The following is a 17596-nucleotide window of genomic DNA, read 5'->3' as shown; positions in this document are numbered from 1 at the left end:
GGGCCCCACGTCACGGGGCCCCGCAAAGCTAAGTTGCTCAAGCTTTGGCTTCAGCCCACGGTGGTGGGGCTCAGGCTTCAGCCTCAGGCTCCAGTGAGTCTAACACCAGCCCTGCTCTCTGGTTTATTTTGGCGGACCCCCTGAAACCTGCTTGTGGCACCCCAGTGGGCCCCGTAACCCTAGTTGAAAACCACTGCTGACTACAACATACTCTTAGCACCCTGGATTAAGAAGAGACAAGAACAAATTTTGAAGGTGGAATTTTAAAAATCTGGTTTTGACCAATGTTATGCATGTCAGATTAGACCACAAATGATCCCTCTCTAGGCTAAAAATCTATTAACCTATGAAAGTGCAGGATATGAAGAAACACTGCGTGAATTATGAAGAATCCTTGGCGTTACATGGCACCAAAAGCAGCAAAGCTGCAAAGAGCAAGAAGAAAAACTACATTTCTTCTCTAGGTCCTGCACAAAAATTTATTTTTTCCTACAACTTTTGAAGATTTCACAATTGTACATTGGTGTCTTATATAAGGTTTAAATATAAAGCTGAAGAATAACTGCCTGAAACATAAGACTGGGGTTTATGGTTAGCAGTTTCAAATGCATAAAACCTGAATGCTGCTTTAATATGCCTTTTATATTCTCTCCTGATAGAAAGAAAATAGCTCATTCATGTAAGCACCACTAAGCAGTCTTCTAAATAAAACCGTACAAATTTTGTAATTTTTAAAGCTCTAAATTAAAACAGACATTATGCAGTACACAAAAGAATGCTTACTGATATTATACCCGTAGGTCTCCTTCCTCAACAGGCCATACCACTCACTCTCTCTTATTTAGTATACCACAAATGCAGTAGTGTCAACATCTACCTAAGAAAAGATTCACCATAAAAAGAAGCAGCCACTAGAAGTCAAGATTTAGCTTTGGGACTATACAACTGACCATTTCCATTTGCCTATTCAAGTTGCTTAGCATCTACTTTTAAATAAGAATTTATAGTATGGCCTAAAAGCATTTAAATGTAAATCTCTATTGTTTGAAAATATATAGTTATAAAATGAATTCCAAGGACACTCATTCAGATATACTGGATGAGAGTTGAATAGCAGTGAATCAAGCTGATCACTTACAGAATATATTCTGTATGATCTTCCATGAAAGTTCTCATCAATTTAAAAAAAAAGGAAAACATGATGACGATGTTACAAACTGACAAAGGAAAGGAAATTAGTTCCTTCTCCCCTTCTTAAGTCTGCACCCAGTCCAAGCCACAAATTAGTTTTCTAATCAGCAGGTATTGCAACTTACTATGTAATAGGCTTTGTATTTAAAATAAATATGCACTGGTATGTTATGAGATATCATCAAATCAAGCCCTATTTCATTACAATTTGACAGTTTCCTCCACAATTATTCTTTTCTGTACAAAGAAGTCATCTCTGTATATTCAGATTAATCTTTTAAGGTTAACCAGTGAAGTACCATATATACTCATTCATAAGCCGAATTTTTTTTAGTAAGAAAGGGAAGCACCAGAGAAGGGGGTCGGCTTCTGAACGGGTATAGAGAGGGAGAGGTGGGACACAGCCCCTCCCCCCAACAGAGGGAGCAAGGAGAGGCAGCACAGCCAGCAGAGACAGAAGGGAAGAGTTGGGGCCAGAGTCTCTCAGTTGCTGGCCACGCTGCTCTCCCCACAGCCTTGGAAGCAGCTGCAGCTCCGGGGCTGGCAGGCTGGAGCCGTGACGCCCGGCCCGCCCCCCAGATCAGGCTGTGGCTGTGCCACTCGGCCCGCCTAAGCATGCTGTGGCCGTGCCACCCAGCCCAGTCCACTGGAACATGCTGCGGCCACGCCGCCCTGTCTGGCCCACCGGAGCAGGCTGCGGCCGCGCTGCCCAGCCTGCTGGAGCAGCTCCAGCCAGGCCAGAGACATCCTCCCCTGGCCCTCCCCAGATAAGGTGGGAAGGGATAGGATGGGGAAAGTGTGGAGGTCCCGGGCTAGGGGCTGGGTCATGTGGGGGGTGGTCACAGGGGTTACTCCCCTGACCCCCAGATTCTCCCCCCAAAATACATTTCCCCACTAGTTGCTGTCCTAGCCCGTCAGGGTAAGCAGCTGGCATGCCGGGACACTTTGTTTACTAGGTTTACCTCTGTGCCTGCGGACACTTGAGGTAAACAAACCATCTCGGCCCACCAGCGGCTTATCCTGATGGCCCGGGAGCCAAAGTTTGCTGACCCCTGAATTATAGGGTCGGTTTATGAATGGGTTATAAAAATTTTCCATTTTTACTTATTCATCTTGGGGGGGGGGGGGAGGGGGAAGAGATTCGGCTTATAAACGAACCAGCTTATGATCGAGTATATACGATAGTAAAATTGAGTTAAGCAGACGTTTCTGTGCTGAATGTCCCCACTAATCAAGCAGTGGGAGGCACTCTGTGCAATAATAAACTGTAACTAAATCTTTTTCAAAAGAAATCTCTAAAATACTCTTGGAACTTCCTGCTTCACTGAAGGTATCCCAGATGGGGACATCACAAATAGCAATGGTTGCACAGAACAATTCATTCCAGAATACTGTCAGCGAACCAGAGAATTCCAAGAGAATTTTACAACAAAGGGGAATTTTTAAATGGTTAAAAACATCTATTTGAATTCAATTCCTTCCTCCTTCCCACAGCCTGGCCAGTGGGAACATTTGACACAAAGCTTAATTTTGATTTTCACATTGCAGTTCACCTTTATTAAAAGTTAAACCGTTCTCTCTTTCAAGGCTGTTCTTTGTTACTACAGAATAAAGTCTAGGTGTGTTTATAGTGGATTTCAATGGAATTAGATTTTGAGACTCAAAATTCAAGGACCAACCTTAAAAACAGATGCAAAAAATTTCTGATGACTCTACAGACTCAGGTATACAGATTTATTCACTAAAGGTAGATTACCTTTGAATTACACTGTCTATGTGAAACACTCTCTCATCTTCATTCTGCAGCCTCTCTTTTCTCCTCCTCTCTATATCATGCCGTAGATCATTTGGATCTTCTAGAACTCTCACAACAGTCTAAGTAATAGGAAGGGAAATTTTACTGAAATTATATTGGATATATAAAATCAATTTAAAGGCAGGTTACTTGATCCATACAGTAGGTGCTGTGGCTTGTCTTGTGCTTGCAAAATCATTTTAAAGAGGTGTAACCATCTGAGTGCGGGTAGGAGGCTGGCATGCACATTGACCCATGGATACAAAGTTCAAACCTTGGTTATAAAGAACTCAGCTCTGCAACTATCTGCTGATCCTCTTTGCTTCATTTTACTAATTACAAGATCTCAAAGTAACAGGGAAGAAGGGTCAGTGTACAGCTGAAGAGACAAAATATTCACAGAACTCAGTTACTGGTACTTAGGCTGCCATTCTCCTTCATGTAGTTACCTCTGTAAATTTGCACTGTAGTAGATTAGCAAGCAGGAAGAGGGCAGAATACTTAATTAAAAGACCTCAGGCCTGCCCTCCTATTTGGCTATGGAGTTGAGAAAAAAAGTACTGAATAAACTAAGCTATGAGTGGAATTCCAAGTGGGATCCTTACAAAGAAAGGTGCATTAATGACAGAATGGCAAGGTGGCTCCTCTGTTAGAAAGGACTCCAAGTCCCTCTTGGTGCTGGAACTCTTTCAGGCCTGGTGTAATGAAGTGGGAAATATCTTGGTTTAATGAATATGGCACACGAGACTCTGCATTTACAATGGCCAAGATAATGAGCATCCTACCAAATTCTCAAACACAATAGCCAGGTTTATAGCCACGAAGGGAAGGCTCCTCAGCCCCAACTCTGAGATGTTTTATCAAGGCTGAGAAGAGAGAGATGTCAAAGGGAACACTCAACCATTACAAGACCCCGGGGCCTAGAAAAGGAAGGGGGTACAGGTGAGCTAAGAGGGTCTGCCCCAGGAGTCAATGAGAGCTGACAGGCTAGCAAGGAGACATAAAGAGTGAGAAATGCAGAAACTGAAGTAGTGGCAGTCGGCTTCTCGTAACCCAGAGGTGGAGATAAATGGGCTGGCTGAAACATGTGAAAGATTGCAATTAGGGGTTAGGTAAAGAGAAATATGGGTGTCGATTTCTATTGTGTTTATCCTTTGCTCTGTATGCTCTGTACCATTAGTGAATGAATAAAAAATGGGGGGCTGTGTTTTGAAAAAAGCTGTTTTGGAGTCACTATAACTACCTCAGTGGTCAAAGGACCCCTGAGTGAAAGTGGTGACAGGTGCCAAACCAAGTTGGGCCTGCCACATTAACACAGGTGGGAAACAGGGGAGCTGATAGCCATAGACCCAGTTCCAGAGTAGTTGAAGTACATGGTTCCACACAGAGTGAGGTGCAAGAAGCCAGGTCTGCCACCTAGGGGGTACTTGAGAAGGACTAAAGGGGCTCAAACTTCACCCGGTAACTGTGACATCCAGATACATTACTTTAACCATCTGGATAATCTCTAGATCAGGGATTCTCAAACTGGGGGTCGGGACCCCCCAGGGAGTCACGAGGTTATTACATGGAGGGTCGTGAGCTGTCAGTCTCCACCCCAAACCCCAATTTGCATCCAGCATTTATAATTGAGTTAAATATATAAAAAAGTGTTTTTAATTTGTAAGGGGGGAGAGGGCCGCACTCAAGAGGCTTGCTATGTGAAAGGGGTCACCAGTACAAAAGTTTGAGAACTACTGCTCTAGATGGAGATCTCGTCTCCTTTGGTCTTGTTACCAAAGTCCTCAAATAAGATTACTTCCAAAATGGCTTAGTTTTCAAAGGTTTGTTTTCACATCTAATTTATTCAGCTAGCCTTCCTCAGCATGGTATGAAGCTTTGAGCAGAAGATATAGATATATGTTTTATTTTAGATCAGGGTTCAGCAACCTTTCAGAAGCGGTGTGCCGAGTCTTCATTTATTCACTCTAATTTAATGTTTCGCGTGCCAGTAATACATTTTAACGTTTTTAGAAGGTCTCTTTCTATAAGTCTATAATATATAACTAAACTATTGTTGTATGTAAAGTAAATAAGGTTTTTAAAATGCTTAAGAAGCTTCATTTAAAATTAAATTAAAATGCAGAGTACCCTGAACCAGTGGCCAGGACCCGGGCAGTGTGAGTGCCACTGAAAATCAGCTCACGTGCCGCCTTTGGCATGTGTGCCATAGGTTGCCTACCCGTTTTAGATGATGCTCAGATACTACACTTTACCCAGAAATATTAACTAAGGATGCTGCACTGCTTTCTCTTTGGAAAATACTAAACAAGAAGGGTCCATCATTAAAGTGTGGATTTTACTCAGCCATCAGGAAGACAACTTTTCTGGAAAGAAAAGGTAGAGAACAGTTCCCCAACATTCAAAAGGAGTAGCCATAAGCCTACTAAGAACCTAGCTCAACATACAGAAGTTAACAGGCTGGTGAACTGGGGGATTAGACCTTTAAAGGCAATGCTTCTCCATACAATCCTGAGCTTGGCAACAAGGGCTTACCTCTTGAATGTTTCTTTGAAACAACTACATCAAAATTGTCTTGATACCTCAGAGAATAGAGGACTATGGGACTCCGAATGGGCTGCTATAACCAATTATTTGTCTTTCCTCTTTGGAGAAAGACTGAAGTACTTCTGATCAGTTGATCCAAAGCCTCAGATAAGAGTGCCACATGGAAAGGCCTAGTCCCACTTTTCTTATTTGCATCTTGTTCGGATATCAGAGAACACCAGCCAAGTATCCTCAAGTAGGTGCCCTTTTCCCAAACACTTTAAGCACCTAGTGTGAAATGCAGTGCAGTGCTTGAAGCCTGGGTGCTTATCTGGATCCACATTAACTAGATCCTAACATTTTTTAAACAATATGTAAATACAACTATAATCATTAAAGTACATTGACAATACAGTTGGTTTGAGGTAAATAGTGCTGAGGCTGCTTGCGCCTACAAAAAGAGAAGTACTCAGGACAACTATTTAGTTTAGCAGGAGGGGAAGGAGGTTAGAGCCTTTTATAACCCCAGGTGGAACACTGGAGCCATGGGTTAACTGGCATCAGCTCAATATTTAAACTGCTTTCAAATGGTCCTGGGTTCACAAAGCATAGCATGAGTACTCAAAGACTTCAGTTAGCGCAGAACACATTTGCCTGCTTATTGAATGGGCAGGGAAATACACGATACTTGGACTGTCAAGATTCACTTTCTAAATCTATGTGCAAAAAAAAAAAAAAAAATGTGGAAAAAAATTAAAATGATCTTAAAATTGCTTGATGGTTCAGTATTTGTATACTAATGGGAATGTTATGGACGAGTTACAAGAGCATGAAAAAAGGATTACAGAAGTGCTAACAGATTGTCATTGTAACTTATTCTCCCCCCATAAAAAAACAAAAAATTAACATACCTGTCCAGATTCACATGGCATAGCTAGTTTATTCTGAAGTTCTGCCAAAGATATATCAATTCTCCTGAAGTAATAAACCAAAATGATATAAGAATGAGTATGCCACATTTAAACATGGAAGAGAATGATCACTTTAAACAAGCCATGGTTATTATGGCCATTTTAAAAACAATTATACTACACAGTTGCATGCTATGCAATTTACAGTCCACTAAAAGATGCTGAAAGAAATATTCCATTTATTTCATATTCCACATTAAGCTGCACGTATAATATAATGGAAACAATTAAATAGCTGAATCAATATAAATAATAGCACAAAGTTTATGCTTTACCTGTGAATTTCTGGATCTGAATATATTTTAACTTCATTTAAATTTACAACTGGTTTATCTTGAATTTTTGAGAAGCGTTCATTTAAAGTTAGGTCAGAAGATGTAAAATAATTTGCTGTGAAGATATATTAAATGCAAAAATATTACTTTATCATTTGTATTGCAATTGCACAACCATACTATTAAAATATTAACTGTACAAAATAACACTGAACGCTGACATTAAATCCAAATAAATCCCACTTGAAATACAACCCTAACTCACACTGCTGAAAGATTAGTACTTTAACGAACTGCATACATATTAAAGCAGCCATCCTAGTACTTTAATATTTAGTACATTAGCAACAATGTATTTAATCATTTCATTTTTCAATAAAATTAATCTCAACATAAAGAGATGTAAGGGTTTACCATCTCTGTTAATATAATAATTTAAATACTGGTACCTATGGGTTGTCACAATCAGCATTGCATAGAAGTAGCACTACAACAAAATTAATAAGGTTAAACCGAAAAATGAAAGGAGCAGAAAATGTAAATTGCTTATAGTTAATTTTGAATAAAACAAAAGTATATTTTATCTCACTCCTTTCCTCCCAAGAAAAGTTATATGAGAGGCACCAGTATCTCTCCACTGCAACACATAAGCCCTGGTACTGCAAGATGGGATGCATATGGGTGCAATAGTTTATGCATATGGATTACCACATAGAATTGAGGCCCTAGCTTTGTATTTGTTTTGGCTGTAAATGAGATGCAAATCAAGACCATTTTTACTTAATATAAAAACTATGTAACCAAGTGAGGCCACCAATTAAGAGACTACTTTTGTCCCAGCAGTCAATTTCTAACCCCACCTTTAACAATCAAGAGCCCCAATGTCCTACCACCTTCTCCAGGCTGCCAAGCCCTCTGCATCTCTCTTACCCACATTCACTCAGGACAGAACCCCAAATCTTCCTTGACAAGCAGCTTAATTTGATCGCTCCCCTAGCAAAACCCTTCCTGAACCCTTAGCGACACACCAGACTTCCTCTACTCTAGACTACCAAAACCTCCACATCAGCATTCCTTGTCAAACATGCCCAAGACCACAGCCACCCCACATACTGTTCAGAAACCTGCATGAGGCTTTACTTGTCTTGTTCTATTTGTATTCAAATAGCGAGTATTCTGGTAGATACCAAAACATTTTAATTAACCACATCCCTAGTTTATATGTTCAAGCATAAAATATTATAATTCACCTTTAACTTGATGGATAATTGTTATGATTTCCTGAGTAAATTCTTTTGATGGGTTGTTCTCGACATTTTGTGTTACAGATTCCATGTGTTCAAACACTGGATGAAAATTTTCATTTTTCCTGCCAACAGCAACCAGATCATGTGACATCTGCCGCTCCATAGTATGGCTAGAAGCAGTCCTAGAATAAATTTGCAGAAATTTATTTAGTAACTTTCAGAGATACTGAAATATTAACAAAAAATTAAAATAAAGAGTAGATCAAGAGACAATTTTATCTTAGGGAAAGGTGGAAACAAATTAAAGCCCTTTTCACATTTTAAATCAAACACTACGCGAGGAACACAGATCATGAAGGAGAAGACTGAATGAGGAATGAAGGAGAGGATAGCACGGAGACTAGGCGTGAGCTAGGACTGGATTTTTAATGATTATATGTATTTGTAGATTTAAAATTATGTAATGAACCCACATAATCAAATAAAAATAAAGGAAAAACATGTATTGAGAAACAGCCATTGCTATAGGTGTATGTTCCAGCAGAAGGTCTGGAGTGATTTTGGAACTCGGCAGGATGTATCTCCATATTCGAAAAGAGGGACTATATTGATTTCCAACAGTAGAATAGGCTATTCCCTCCCACTCCCACCCCCTCAAACAATGATCCAATTTTTGAAAAGTCTTGTGGCTGACTATTGCAAGTAACCAGCTTGATTGGTTAATATATCAAAGGAGAAGCAAGTATCTGGTGTTTCTGTCAGTACGTTTTAAAATTTCTAAATTAAGTTGGTCTTCAAAATTGCTGCATTTTCTCAAACTATTTTGAGACCAGCAATACTTTTAACAATCTTATTCTGTTACCCTCCTTACAATGAATGCTTTAGTCATTATTTAGGAAAACACAAAATGCAGAACACCTCTAAGTGTTCCACATTATCATCTTTTTTATAAAATACAAAAATGTTTTGGAATTTTTTTTTTAATTGTGCTTTTGGAAGGCAACTCTCTATTTTCTTCCAACAAGAAGCAACAGAAGCAACATTTAAATAATAATGAGCTACATCAGACATAGCTGTTCCTGGAAGGTCTTGAAAACTCCGTTTGCCTATTTGCCACTGAAGAATAGGAAGCTTTCCAATGAAAATTAACGGGCCTAAGCAACCAACTTCTGCAGAAATTAAGTTTTCATTAAAAAAAAGGATGCAAAAATAGTCTTCCAAATGTGAAAAGAATGACAATCAATGTAGTGTTGTCTTGCTCGGTCTGCAAATAAATTTCCATCTCTACTGTAGGTGGTTTTCCCAAACATAAACAGAGTGAAATTAGCAAGACATGGCCAGGTTCTTCAGTACTGTTTTTCGGACCCTTGTGGGAAGCAGTGAAATGGAGAAGAATCACGTCATGTATATTGCCACTCAAGAAAGCAGGAACAGCAGCCCAAGCACAGGTGCCACTGTCTCTCAACCTCCCTAGTGGTACAGCCCTCTATAGTCTTTCATATTGGCCTCTCTTCAGTTAGTACAGCGTTCTCTCTAGTCTCCGTAACCCCACATTTTATTACTGATTTCAGGCAGAAAAATATACAAAAGAAACTTTGATGGGGAGGGAAAAATACTGTGGGAGTAGTTCCCTTGATATATAAGGAGTTTCTAATTGACTATATTCTTTTGCTATTTCTTAGACTTAGGTAGTTTATCAATGTAATGAAATACCACTCAGACATCTAGAACGTTGGTTTATTGTTCACCTTTCAGAAAATACATCATGAACATAAGAACTGCTATACCAGATAAGACCCATGGCTCATCCAGTGCAGTCTCCGCAAGGAAAGTTTCTTCCTAACATTTGTCAGAAGTTGGCTTCTGCCATGAGGTATGACTGTTTGCCTCCCTTATAAAAATCTCTCTCCTACCTTATGTAGTTATCCAATTCTTTTTCTAACTAACTCTTTCTTGATTAAATCTGGTCATCCACAAGATTTTGCCACTTAGCTGTTCAGCCTCTTCTACAGTTTATTAATATAAGAATAAACACTAGTGCTAGTAGAGAATTTTATGACACCCAACTGCTAATCTTTTGCCATGCTGCAAATGGATAGTTTTCTGTCTCTCAGGCAAGTTATAATTCATCATAGTACTTTACCTCTCGGACTGTAACTACCTAGTTCCCCTACCCCAACCCCCTCAAAATAGCTTCTCGTAAAGGACTGTCAAGGTTTTCCAGCCCAAATTATATAAACCATCTCTCCTTTATTCACCATCATGTTAATATGTTAGAATAATTCTAGTATACTGAAGCATGATTTCTTCTCAAGAAGTCATACTGGCTTGTCCGTCCATGTAATTTTAATCTAGGTATTTATATTGCAATTTCTACTAATTTACTGGTACTTAAGTAGGCCTGATAGGGATGATCACAGAAATTACAATCAAACACCTATTCAACATAGGTACAACATTTGCCATTTCCAGTCCTCTGGCATAATGGTTGATTATGATAATGCCATATTTTTGTTAGCTGCTAGTGACTTCACTTTCAAGCTCATGCAGAACTGTTCCAGAAATACCATCAGGCCCAGTTAACATGCTGCTGTTTAATTTAGTTTGTTCCAGCAACACCTCTTTCAACACACTTGAATTATACAGCCCATGAATGTACCATTTTGTTCTATAGTTTTACTGGATTTGAGATCTCAGGTGTTTGATATTATATACATTTTAAGGCAGTAATTTTCAAAGGAGCCTGATGGAGTTAGGTACCCAAGTACCAGTGGAAGTCAATGAAAATCCCATCCTAAATGGTCATTCCAGAAGACAGGACAAAACCAGATTTTTACCTGGTTAAAAAAAAATCCTAGGTAGATAAATCCATCTCAGTGAGAGGAAGGGAAAAAAAGCACCCCCCCCCCCCCCCCCCGCCACATCCTTATAATCAGGTACTATTTTCCTTTCAGAGAAACAAACAGTAACTCATCAGAGTTAGCAAGTTAGCATTTTTGTACTAAGGAACAATCACCTTATTTTGCTCTAGTTACCACCTTAAGAATCTTTGGTTTCTCTAATATTCACAACTAAACAAGAAAGGAAGCATGAACAGGTAAGAAAAAAAATACCTGTACTTGTTCATCATTTTCTTCATATCCACTTTGATTGTGAGCAGCTCCTTCCTAGGAGTGACATCTGACATTTTCACATCTGAAACTGTATGACTTGTGTCATGATGGCTATTAGAAGAATCTATTTTTTTTCTGAAATCCCCTTCATTCCTTACTCTTTCCTTCTTTGTGTTATTAAAGGGTCTCAGATCAACATCATTTTTGTAAGAGTTGGCACATGCATTGCAGCCCTTCTCTGAACTATATTTAATGGGTACTTCATTATGCCCTTCTTCAGTCTGTCTTACTCTTCCACCACTACAATAATCTAACTCTTTGCTATTCAGAGCACGCTTAGGAGAATTATATTTTTGGTCTTCCTGCTTTACATACTTCTGAGCTCTATCATCAGAAAAAGATTTTGTCCCATCTGGGTGTCTATGATGTTTGTAACTATAGTCATATGCTATCTTCGTAACAGAACTCTTTGTGTACTCCCTTTCAGCAGACCGATGAGCTTGTGGACCAATGTTTCTTTGCTCCTCCTTTTTTTGGTAGGGTAGAAAAGAACGATCTTGCTTCCATTTGTGATTTCTTGCTATTTCTCCACCGTCATATCTCTCAATTTCTTTAGCCCTTTTAGATGTATGCCCATGTTCTCTGTAATCACGATCTTCAGGATACCTGTGTTGACATAAAGCAATTTACACTTGCACTAGAGAAGAAAGTAAGAATTTATGTGCAGAATGTTGAATAGACGGCCTTATATGCAGAATGCGTGGCAAGTTAACCCAAAATCCCTCAAGCCAGAGTACAGAAGTGCAGGGGCACTTAAAAGGAAAATATTATCCTTTTATACTCTAGCCATGTACATGATTTACTTAAAAAGATAAATACTTCTCTACCACCAGTTGCCCACAATTAAACTACAAATTGATAAATGCCTTTCAAGGTGGAAATCTTCAACTACAACGAAAATAGACTTTCACTTCAGGCTTTACACCACATTACCCAGGTTTAATTATTTTATTCCTATACCTCTTCTGCAAAGAGCTCCTTGTCGTAAATTCTTCAGAAGCTCTTCGGAGTGACTGACCATATTTGTCTTCCTGAAACTTCTGGTGCCTCATTTCATCTTCATGCCATTTTCTTTCAAATTTACATGAAGCCCCTAATGGTCTATGAAAAGGTTTCATTCCTTTTTCATCTCCAGTGACTCTGAAGTCCTCAGGCATATATCTTTCTTGTATTTTGTGTGGGTAAAAAGGTTGATCATGTTCTTTGTAGGACACTTCTGAGTATTTGGGTGGAAACTGATATCTCCTGTTGCCTTCACCCCTTTCTGATGAATGTGTTCTATAGGGTTTATGACTATACGTATCCTCTAAAGGAATTCTTTTTACATTTGGCGAAGACGATCTATGTTCATAAATTCTGTGGTGGATATTCCCATGTGGTGCAAATCTAGAATTGCTTTGTCCGTATTTCCCATCTTCCACTCTCCAAGACACAGGTTTCTTTAGGTCCTTCCTAAATCTCTTATATTCACAGTCATAATTAATATGAGCATGTCTTTGTCTATGGTGTTCTGGACTCCTAAATGCAGGTGATAAGGACCTACATAAGAAAAAGAAAGATTCCATTTTAAGTGTTACAAAAAAAAAAAACACATACAAATTTGTTAAAACAAAAAATATATTCAGTGCAAAAATAACTTACGCAGTATTACTGCAATGTTATGGTTCTTAATTTTAACAAGCCAAAGTATTCAAAATTATAAAGTCCAAAGCAATTGTATCTCAGCTAGAGCTGATGTAAAAACCTGATTTTTCCCCTAATGAAAAATTACATGGGAAAATACCAAATCTTTTTAACTGAAAAATTTCAGGTTTTCCACAAGAATTTTCATTTCAAAACAAAAAAATTTTTTCATTTAGATTACACTGGAAAATGTTGGAAAACAGTAAGCAAATGTAGAAAGCACTTTCACACTTGTTTACCATTTCTCAAATTTTTCCAGTGGAAACAAAAAGGCGTGGGGGGTGGTAAGAGGTGGAGAATGGGGGAACCCCAAACATTCAAAAACCAAAAAAATGGAAACAAAATGTCATAGTTTCCAAAAACTGGAACAAATTTTTTTTTTAGAAATGTCACTTTGAAGCATTATATTTAATTTCAAAATTTCCTTTTGAACAAAATCAAAAATGTTATTGAAATTAGCCTTTTCCCGCAGAAAATTCTGATTTTGTCAAAACCACATTTGCTACTTGGAAAAGTTTTCATAAGTCAAGAAATTTAAACCAGCTCTAATCTCTGTCTTCTTGCATATAAATATTAATGTTTTTGCTAGTAAGTATATACCTGAATATGTTAAATGGTGCTTCCACGCGTTCATTTAAAAACAACAACAACAACAACAACAAAAAACCATGATTGATTGCACTTTCATATGCAAAACTAATTATTCAAATGAACAGTGTCCCATCACAAATTCAAGTGACACTTCCACATTAAAATCAATACTCCTCCATATGTGATGAAAGCATGTTGGATAAAGTATGCTCATCTGATTTTCAAAAATGCTGAGGCCAGCTATGCAGTTTTTTTTTTTTTTTTTAAACTGCCAGACACCTATTAGTCAGAGGCCATTCCGAAAGAATAAGACAGTAGGAACCACCAGTGACAATCAGGAGGCAATCCTAGATCAAAGCATCTTGTATTTAAACTAATCAGTTACTGAATATTTACAGCAAACTCTGCAATCAATCCACAGATTTAGAGAACCCTTGAAAAAAAACTTGAGTAAATTCCAAGAAAATCACTATCTTCTTGTGGATTTTTCCTTAGCAAATGCAAAATTCATTGCAGATTGCTAGCTCAATTCTAGAAAGCTGTGTTCAGCAAAAATGCTGTCTGCAGTCTCAGGACACCATCATCACCTTTGAAAGATACGTTCACACCTATTGGGGCCAACTAGAAACGTAGTGGTTGTTTTGACATTCTGCTAAAATTGATAGCATGCACCCCTCTCCCTCTACTCAGCAAGGAAAGGCTTCATCCAGCCTACCTAACAAACCACCTCACTTAATTGTTAACCAATTTGTTTTACTTTTTTTAAAATGGAAGTGGAATTTAAAAGCTGTCACAAATTAAACTGGTGCCATTCATGCACGAACTCCTTCTTGCAGGCTTAATGATGCTTAAAACCTATTACCACTTTCTATCTGGCTCAAATTTCATGCAAGTAAGAACTCAATTTACTTTTGAAAACTTGCTTTTACAGATTACATAAAATTAGTATTTTATAAAATAAATATGTTTTCTTTGAAATACATTTTTAGTCTTAATATCTTTTTGTTCTGCTATCCTAGAAGATACAGGCTGTTTTATAAACTCCTATATAAAGCTATGTTCTGAAAACAAATATAAACTAGGGCTGTCGATTAATTGCAGTTAACTCAAAAAATTAATCGCAATTAATCACAGTTTTTAATTGCACTGTTAAACAATAGAATACCAACTGAAATTTATTAAATATTTTGGATGTTTTTCTACATGTTCATATCTATTGTATTCTGTGTTGTAATTGAAATCAAAGTGTATATTATTTTTGATTACAAATATTTGCACTGTAAAAGTGATAAAAAGAAATAGTATTTCTCAGTTCACTTCATACAGAGTACTGTAGTGCAATCTCCATGTCGTGAAAGTGCAACTTACAAACATAGATTTTGTTGTTGTTACGTAACTGCACTCAAAAACAAAAATGTAAAACTTCAGTGCCTACAAGTACACTCAGTCCTACTTCTTGTTCAGCGAATCGCTAAGACAAACAAGTTTGTTTACATTTACAGGAGATAATGCTGCCCTCTTCTTATTTACAATGTCACCAGAAAGTGAGAACAGGCATTTGCATGGCACTTTTGTAGCTGGCATGACAAGGTATTTAAGTGCCAGATATGTTAAACATTCGTATGCCCCTTCATGCTTCGGCCACCATTCCAGAAGACATGCTGATGACACTCGTTAAAAAAATAATGCGTTAATTAAATTTGTGACTGAACTCCTTGGGGGAGAATTGTATGTCCCCTGCTCTGTTTTACCTGCATTCTGCCATATATTTCATGTTATAGCAATCTCGGATGATGACCAAGCACATGTTGGCATTTTAAGAACACTTTCACTGCAGATTTGACAAAACCCAAAGAAGGTACCAATGTGAGATTTCTAAAGATAGCTACAGCACTCAACACAAGGTTTAAGAATCTGAAGTGCCTTCCAAAAACTGAGGGGGACGAGGTGTCGAGCATACTTTCAGAAGTCTTAAAAAAGCAACACTCCGATGCAGAAACTACAGAATCCGAACCACCAAAAAGAAAATCAACCTTCTGCTGGGGGCATCTAACTCAGATAATGAAAATAAACATGCGTCAGTCTGCACTGCTTTGGATTGTTATTGAGCAGAACCTGTCATCAGCATGGATGCATGTCCCCTGGAATGATGGTTGAAGCATGAATGGATATATGAATCTTTAGCGCATCCTGCACGTAAATTCCTTGCAATGCCAGCTACAAACGTGCCATGCAAATGCCTGTTCTCACTTTCAGGTGACATTGTAAACAAGAAGCGGGCAGAATTATCTCCTGCAAATGTAAACAAACTTGTTTGTCTGAGCGATTGGCTGAACAAGGAGTAGGACTGAGTGGACTTGCAGGCTCTAAAATTTTATATGGTTTTATTTTTGAATGCAGGATTTTTTTGTACATAATTCTACTTTTTGAAATTCAACTTACATGATAGAGAGATTGCACTACAGTACTTGTATTAGGTGAATTGAAAAATACTATTTCTTTTGTTTTTTTACAGTGCAAATACTTGTAATCAAAAATAAATATAAAGTGAGCACTGTACACTTTGTATTCTGTATTGTATTGAAATGAATATATTTGAAAATGTAGAAAACATCCAAAAATATTTAAATAAATGGTATTCTATTAACAGCTCTAATATAAACCATAATAAAAGTTAAGCATTTACCTGTGTTTCCACCTTGGTGATCTTGATCTAGATCTAGCCATCTTTTGATATGCGTGTCAATTAGTTTCTTGAAGCTATAAGAAAAATATGAATTATTAGTCTATTTAGAGAGCTGTAATACAGCTGTCAATAGGAGGCCTAGACATTTTTTATTTATTTTACAAGATTTGTATTTAAATCTTGTTCAGTTTTTTTTTAAAAAGGTAAAAAGTGATTAAATTCCCTTATATCACTTTTTAATCCATTGGTGACACAGCCTTTCCCAGTGGTGACTTGCTATTTCTATATTTAGGTTTTTATTACCTGATTTAAGACATATTTAAAAACATACAGATGACAACAAATACAATTTCAACTGCAGGAATAGCTATTAGAGCTTAACAAATCATTCTATTAATTGCAACTGAGAAGTAGGACATACTGAATAGTCCCAATGAAGACCACAAGCATTCAGATATTATGATAGTGGGTAACCTTTTAAAAACCTAGAGCAACAGGGTGTGCTACGTCAGGAGCTAACTCAGTACCCTGTCACTTTAGCACCCATCAGGAAGCAACCCCAGCAGGTGGGATTATATAAACTGACAGGAAGAAAGTGCAGGGGTGAGGGATCTTGAGGTACACAGGACTAGATGCCGCTAGTACTGTTCCCTTCCCTAGAAGCAAGTGAGGAAACTAGCTAGGGACTGTAAATACATGTAAACAACGCTACAGGCTATGGCCTGCTGGAAGAATACAATAGAACATGGTGGTGATGGTGAAAGAGACCTGGAGTAGTAGTGGTGAGTTGCTGCAACTGGAGAGGACCTCCAGAGAACCACCCCTAATACCTGGATTCAGTTCTCTGTTTATCGAAACCAGCGTTTTCTCATCGAAATGGGCCATAACCTACCCATACACCAGTTTGCAATAAACTGAAGTTTCTTACTAGAACTATACTTTACTACAGAAAAAAAAACACAAAGTAGTAAACATCAAATATCTGAGTATTAACCTTTGGTGAATCCTTCCATGTGGCGTAAAATGAAGGAATGCTGCCAAAAGGCAAAAAAGCTGGCAAAAACCTTGTAATGGAGCAGAGATGGTGACACACACCCAAAGGCATTTGTACTGAGTGCCTCACAAGAGCTCCAGATTTGAAGTAATTTTGATCATCAATGCTGAAGTCATGTGCATGAAAGCCACACTACTAAAATTGCAGATACTTATTATAGACAAATGGTTTCATTCTACTTTATTTAAAAATTATAGGCCAGATTGCACCATTTTTACTCACACTGAGTAGCATCTTATTCCAAAAACAATCCCGCTGACATCAATGGTATCACAATAGGGCCATAAGTGATTTCCCACTTGATCCAATGCAATGAAAATCTTTAAAATCTTGGCTAGTGAACATGTTGGAAATGGTGCTTCCTTAACTGATCCATACTTTCAAAGAAGAGAAAGTTCAATTAT

General features: G+C 38.0%; 1 protein-coding gene across 1 annotated transcript in view; it reads right to left on the bottom strand.

Annotated features, from left to right (window-relative positions):
- BCLAF3 (BCLAF1 and THRAP3 family member 3) overlaps nucleotides 1-16179 on the bottom strand; it is a 38980-nt gene extending 22801 nt beyond the window's left edge. The window contains exons 1-7 of the mRNA XM_065423377.1: nucleotides 16139-16179; nucleotides 12139-12717; nucleotides 11119-11784; nucleotides 8009-8187; nucleotides 6759-6873; nucleotides 6424-6487; nucleotides 2948-3066 (exon numbers count right to left, since the gene is read on the bottom strand). Coding sequence (XP_065279449.1) covers nucleotides 2948-3066; nucleotides 6424-6487; nucleotides 6759-6873; nucleotides 8009-8187; nucleotides 11119-11784; nucleotides 12139-12717; nucleotides 16139-16179 — 1763 coding nt within the window. The remainder of the gene's footprint in view (nucleotides 1-2947; nucleotides 3067-6423; nucleotides 6488-6758; nucleotides 6874-8008; nucleotides 8188-11118; nucleotides 11785-12138; nucleotides 12718-16138) is intronic.
- Between the last annotated feature and the right edge of the window lie 1417 nt (nucleotides 16180-17596).

This window comes from Emys orbicularis, chromosome 1 (genome assembly GCF_028017835.1).
Source record: "Emys orbicularis isolate rEmyOrb1 chromosome 1, rEmyOrb1.hap1, whole genome shotgun sequence".
Lineage (NCBI taxonomy): Eukaryota > Metazoa > Chordata > Testudines > Emydidae > Emys > Emys orbicularis.
This window is presented reverse-complemented; position numbering and strand designations above follow the sequence as displayed.